Source organism: Sycon ciliatum, chromosome 8, assembly GCF_964019385.1.
Source record: "Sycon ciliatum chromosome 8, ocSycCili1.1, whole genome shotgun sequence".
NCBI classification, from domain to species: Eukaryota; Metazoa; Porifera; class Calcarea; order Leucosolenida; family Sycettidae; genus Sycon; species Sycon ciliatum.
This window is the reverse complement of record NC_088650.1, coordinates 29,691,098-29,697,848: the sequence shown is the minus strand read 5'-3', so window position 1 is coordinate 29,697,848 and position 6,751 is coordinate 29,691,098. Positions and strand designations below refer to the sequence as shown.

General features: G+C 54.2%; 1 protein-coding gene across 1 annotated transcript; it reads left to right on the top strand.

Annotated features, from left to right (window-relative positions):
• The first annotated feature begins 862 nt into the window (after positions 1–862).
• On the top strand, positions 863–6,532 carry LOC135823687 (uncharacterized). The gene has a single exon (XM_065336534.1). The coding sequence runs from the start codon at positions 863–865 to the stop codon at positions 6,530–6,532; it is 5,670 nt and encodes a 1,889-aa protein (XP_065192606.1).
• Positions 6,533–6,751: the final 219 nt, after the last annotated feature.

The following is a 6,751-nucleotide window of genomic DNA, read 5'->3' as shown; positions in this document are numbered from 1 at the left end:
GCTCCTTTGATCTTGTGAGAGTTGGGTCATTTTGGGCCATGCACGCAATTCGAAACATTACTGGCACCACCTTAGCCACTTACGTAGCGTGAACCCGCCACGCTTCAAGAGGGCCTGAGTCTCCACTCGAGCAAGAATCGCCTGCTGTACGTCACGTAGCGACTTGAGAAGATCATCGACATAGAAGGAGTCCCGCACAATGTCGCTGGCAATAGGATCATACTGGTCTCCAAAGCGCTCGGCAGTAGCTCGCAGGCACCTCCAGCCCAAAGTGTGACTTACGACTATGTAAAGTTTCGTGCCTCCCTGCGGAGAAGACTGACCAACCTGCTGAAGGTATTGAACACGGAGTATGGGAAGTCGTCGCCGAGTGCGAGGTACCTCAAAAAGTACCTGGCTGACGCCGAAGGAATAGTAAAACAAATCGAAGAAGTGGTCGAGGACCACAGGAATCAATTGCGAGACGATGCAGATTTTGAAGGATTGGAGAAGTTGGAAAAGTGGTTTGAGAAGTTGAACGAGGATTGTTCTCCGCTGGCAGAAGTTAGTTCGCTCCTTGAGTCAGGAGTTTTGGAGTCAGCCAGTCAGCCCAGTGGCGATGGTGACTTGTCAGCGCAGCCTCTAGAGGAAGAGCTAGAGGGCGAAGATTTTGCCCACAGCGCGCCACGTAGTGCTGATGACCGAGGAACGGAGTTTTCTGGAGACCCTGGTGTCAGTTCCAGCCTGAGAGCTTGTAGTGATGATGATGCATCAGTAGTGACTATGTATAGTACTGGTATGTATCACAGTGGCGTCACTGACGGATGCAGCACTGCTGTTCCCTGGCAAACGCCTGCTGCCGCTGCTGCTGATCAAAGGGATCATGCCATTCATGGAGCTGCTCAAGATGATGGGACAGTGGGTGATTACCCTGATAGCAGGCTTAGGTGCACTAGCACTTAGAGGCAGTCCAGGAATGCAAGGCAGGGGCAGCAGGGCTGATACTAGCTCTGGAACTCGATCCTCGTTGCGACCTCCAGGTCACGCTGTGCATGCAGCTACATTCACAACTGCTAGTGTTACTCAGAGTAGTGTGCTTGTGGGACAGCCTCAACATCATCAACACTCCGCTACTCAAGTGTCTAGTGCTGCCTACGTTGCTAGTGCAGGTAGTGGTACTGGTACACCTGGAGTCGCAGTGAACAGAGTTGTGAGTGGAGCACCCAGTCAAACTCAAGGGCAGGGTGGTGGAGCATTCAGAGCGAGAGCAATGCCTTCTGTACAGCAACGTCCTCACGCCAAGCCTGTTACTGCATTTTCATCTTCAGTTCTTCCACCACTACCCTCAGCTCACGCAGCTAAGACTGCATTTCCATCTCCAAGACGCAGTGTTGCACCAAGAGCTTACCGGCCTTCTGCACAGGCAGCCGCGCCTAGTGCTCACAGTCAATATCAGACTCAGTATGCACAGCCTGCTGCTCCACACATCAGTCCATATGGGCATTCTTGGTTGAAGCCAATAGAAGTGCCGAAGTTCAGTGGAAAAGGGCGCGATTACATCCAATGGCGGCAGAGGTTCTTGCAAGTAGCCGACTCATCTTTGCCTGAGGAGTACCAAATGGCTCGCCTTCGCGAGGCCGTTGCTGGCGGAGAAGCCGCTATCCTCATTGAAGACCTTCTGGACGGCCCCGGAGCATATGACGCCGCGTGGGCGGAGCTGGAGTCTTGGTTTGGTGGCACAGATCGACACTTGGAGCAACAAATCCGAGATCTGCTCAACCATCCCCGAGTCACTAACGAAAGGGACGTGGAGGGTCTGCAGCAGTATGCGGTCAAGCTACGCAGCCTAATCGCCAACATGAAGCTGTGCGGCTCTGAACCGGGCCCTGAGCTGTGCATCATTGCTACCGAAAAGGTGCCGAGGACAACGCTCATCAGGTATTTTGAGAGGCACGGAGACGGTAACACCGACATCAAGGTGTTTGCCACCTGGCTACTAGAAAAGGTGAAGACGGCAAAGTATGCCAATGACCGTACCGAGCAGCCAGACCGTCAACCCTCCCATGGAAAAAGGCATCATGAAGCTGTTCAGCGCCCCGTGCAGCAACGGTCTTTCATAGGCACTGAAGCTACGGCGCCAAAAAGGCCTCAAGAAGCTCCGATCAAGACGTCTGGCCACTCAAAGACACAGCAGCAAGCACGACAGAGGTGCCGCAAGTGTAGTGGTCCGCATCAGCTCGCTAACTGCAATGAGTTCAAGGCACTCTCAACGTCGAGACGTAACGAGCTGGTTCGTCTACTGAATTTGTGTCTCTGCTGCCTAAGGGAAGGTCACTGGGCGCGTGACTGCAATGCTGCTTCCGGTTGCCCTCACTGCCGTGGTAAGCACCACTCGCTTCTGCACGAGTCAAAGCCATCACTGCCCTCCAGTAAGGCAGCTGCGTCCACCAGTCCGGCTGCGAGTGAAAACACGGCGCATGCAACAGCAGCTACAGACGACTCCAATGCTGGGCTAACATCCTTTATGGTCACGCAGGCAGAAGTCAGAGGTGGTACAGCGAAGGCTACAGCCAACGTCCTCCTGGACTCAGGATCCTCGTGCAGCTATGTCTCAGAGCGTCTGGCTAGGCGTCTCCGTCTAGGGGGGAGCAGGAAGAAAGTGTCGGTCGGCGTTATCGGTGGTGGCGCAATTAACGACACTCTCCAAGTGGTGACGCTAGCGGTCCAGCATGATGGTGGTGACAAGGCTACGGAGCTTGAGGCATATGTCCTGCCCAGAGTAACGACGGATCTGCGATTGGTGAACTGGAAGGAGATTCAGGACAACTGGGCACATCTTCGTGACGTATCGTTCAAGACAGCAGGAGACAATCACCTCGACTTGCTGATTGGCTTGAACTCACCAGTGCTTCACCGTGCGGATGAGGAACGTCATGGAGGCGATGGTGACCCTATTGCTCGGAAGACTCCTCTCGGATGGGTCTGTTTTGGGCCAGTACTATGTCCATCCACACCGACGCATTCGACGTTCCATGCGGTGACCACTGCTGGTACCAATTTGGACCACCTGGTGAGTCGTTTCTGGGATCTTGAAGCGGTTGGAATGTTACCAAAGTCAGACCAGTACTTGACTCCGGACGAGCAGCAAGCGGTGACTTCAACTCAGCGAACCCTGAACTACAAGGACGGTCGGTTTGAAGTCGGAATCCCCTGGAAGGACGGCGCCAAGCAGCCTGATGTCACGAGCAACAAGGTGCTGGCTGAGAACCGACTCCGCGCACTCATGCGATCGCTGCAGCGACGGCCAGGTATGCTGCCAAGGTATGCGAAGGTCCTGGAAGACTACCTGCAGAAGTCCTACATCCGGAAACTGACAACTGAGGAAGTTGAACAATGCGGCTCATCACAGTGTTATCTGCCGCATTTCGCTGTTATACGGGAGGATAAGGCAACGACTAAAGTCCGCGTTGTTTTTGATGCTGCCGCCAGAGCAAATAATGTTGCTGTGAACGACTTGATGTTGGCTGGACCGAAACTGCAGGCCGACCTCGTGAAGCTCCTGATTCGCTTCTGCCTTGAGCCTATCGCACTGATGGGCGATGTTTCGGAGATGTTTCTCCAGGTGTCCCTTTCCCCAGAAGACCGAAGATACCACCGGTTCCTATGGCAGCCTGGCGAAACAGTTGAGACGTACGAATTCATGCGGCTGGTCTTCGGGATCAAGGCGTCACCCTATTTAGCTGGACGAGCCTTGCAAGCTACTGCCGAGCGCTTTGGAGACCAGTATGATCCTATTGCCAGCGACATTGTGCGGGACTCCTTCTATGTCGATGATCTTCTCAAGTCGCTACGTGACGTACAGCAGGCGATTCTTGCTCGAGTGGAGACTCAGGCCCTCTTGAAGCGTGGCGGGTTCACGCTACGTAAGTGGCTAAGCAACAGCCCAGAGGTCATGGCGTCTATTCCTGCTGAGGAGCGGGCCGCGGCAGAGTCCAGGTCAATTGCAGAGAGCCCCTCGCATCCTGAGGTGTCCCAGAAAGCCTTAGGTGTGAAGTGGATGGTCAAGGGGGACTACTTCACGTTCCACTACAAGGGATCATCTCCGACAGTGTTTACGAAGCGGTCAGTCTTGAGCCGCATGGCAACATTGTTCGACCCAAGGGGTCAGCTGTCGCCATTCACCATAAGGGCCAAGATAATGTTCCAAGAGTTATGTCTCTCTGGAATCGGCTGGGACGACACGCTGCCAGATGCTCATCTTGCTTCATGGAGCCGGTGGTTTAGTGAGTTCGACACTCTTTCTCACCTCAAGATCCGTCGCTGTTTCAAGGGAGATGATTGGGTCAACGACATCACCGTCCATGTGTTCACGGACGCTTCCGCATTGGCATATGCCGCAGCAGCTTATGTGCGAGTGGCGGAGAGTGATGGCGGAGCACGTGTCACGTTGATCATGGCAAAGGCGCGGCCGGCTCCCATCAAGCGGCGAACGATCCCTCAGCTTGAGCTGCAGGGTGCAGTACTCGGTGCACGCCTGGGTCAGTACGTCAGTGGAGCGGTTGGTGTTGGAACAGATGACGTCAACTATTGGACAGACTCGATGAACGTCCTCTACTGGGTTCGCTCGCTCAGTAGAAAGTTTAAGGTTGACGTCGGCAACCGCATTTCAGAAATCCAGCGTCTTTCGCGTCCTGCGCAGTGGCAGCATGTTCCCGGAAAGGAGAATCCCGCTGATCTTCCTACTCGTGGACTCTCTGCCCAGCAACTCGTGGAACGGGGAACGTGGTGGTCTGGGCCTCGATTCCTCTCCTTCGGTGCTGACCAGTGGCCAAAGAAAATGATTGCCGTGCCCTCCGTCCTTCCATGCATGCAAGTATCCAAGGTAGCTACTGCCATGGTCAGCCTACATGCAGTTGAGTGTCATCCTGCTGAGACTCGACTGGACCCCGGGAACTACTCTGCGTGGCCTCATCTCCTACGTGTAACAGCCTGGTGTCGCCGGTTTATCCACTGCCTCAGGTCAGCCCGCGCTGGAGAACAAGCTTATACCAGCACGGGGGAGGCCCCCGTGGTTGAAGTGAACTTGGGCAGCCAATGTTCTTTTCTTAATGTGCCGGAGCTTTCAGCAGCAGAGGTTGACAGTGCTGAGCAGTATTGGGTGGCGCGATCACAGAGAGACCAGTACCCAGACGTGTACCACACTCTGATGAACGGCAAGGAACTACCATCCTCATCACCTCTTGTCAAGCTGCGGCCGTTCCTGGACAGCAGCGCTGAAGTCCCGGTGTTACGAGTTGGCGGGAGACTGAGGACGGCTCATCATCTGGCCAGTGAGTTTCGGTGTCCCTTGATATTACCTCAGAAGCACCGGGTGATGGAATTGGTCATTGCAGAAGAAGATCGGCAATGCTCACACTCGATTGGTACCAACCACCTGCTATCGAAGCTAGCTGACAAGTTCTGGATCGTAAAGGGGAGACAGACGGTAAAGCGGTATCGTCAGGCCTGTGTCGGCTGTAAACGTTTGTGGAACAAGCCGTACTCACCAGCGATGGGTCCGCTACCCAATTTCAGAACCGAAGGTCAGCTACTCGCCTTCTCACGTACAGCAGTCGACTTTGCTGGGCCGTTTTACGTAAAACGTGGCCGCGGACGTGTCCAGGAAAAGCGGTATGCAGCGATCTTCACATGCCTGCAAACCAGGGCTTGCCATTTCGAGGTAGTGTACTCCTTAGACACGGACGGTTTTAAAATGGCCCTGGTACGCTTCACCAAGCGCCGTGGAACCCCAACCATGATCCTCTCAGATAATGGGACGAATTTCGTCGGGACAGAGCGGGAGTTGCGTGAAGCTGTACAAAGTCTTGGTACTGGTGATGTCTCAGCAGCGTTGGCAGCCCAAGGGACACAGTGGGTTTTTAACCCCCCGAGGGCGCCTCACACTGGTGGTGTGTTTGAGCGGGTCGTTCGCTCATTGAAACAAGTACTGCAGACAGTCTTGTATAAAGCGGATCTTACCGATGAGGAACTGCATACTGCTCTTGTTCAGGCGGAAGGGTTACTCAACTCTAGGCCACTAACTGCGGTTTCTACTGATGCCGCGGACCCTCAGCCATTGACGCCTCACCATTTTCTGGTGGGACACGCTCGAGTCACGAGTCCACTGGAGGAACAGGCAGAGTTGGCTGAGCGAGCTCATCCTCATCGGCGTTTCGACATCATCCAGCATTTACTGAAGGTAGTTTGGAGGCGCTGGAAGAGAGAGGTTGTCTCACGGTTGAACCTGACTACCAAGTGGCAACGTGCTCAGAGGTCAGCTCAGGTTGGAGATGTTCTGCTATGCCTCGACGACCATCTTCCACGAGCAAAGTGGCCATTGGGAAGAGTGGAAGCCGTCTACCCAGGCAAGGACGGAGCGACACGTGTGGTGGATGTCAACATCCGGGGAAAAGTCTACCGTCGGCATGTTCGCTACCTTGTGCCTCTGGAAGTGGAGCCGTCGAGTGACCGAGTTAACAGCTTGGAGTCGGTCGTGAAGATGCGTGACCTGTGAAGTGAAACTCATCGCCCCGAGCTAAGTACTGAGTAACTGATTCTAATACCGAAGACGTTGGCTGATCAGTGATAATGAAATAAAATATCTGCTAGCCATATTTCATGCTGTGTGGTACTGTTAGAGCTATGGGTGATAGGAATCATGTTATGCGTGTTACAGCACGAGTGGGTTGCAAAGGTCTTCGATAGTTTCGGTGCTGATGAGCTAGTTCTATCG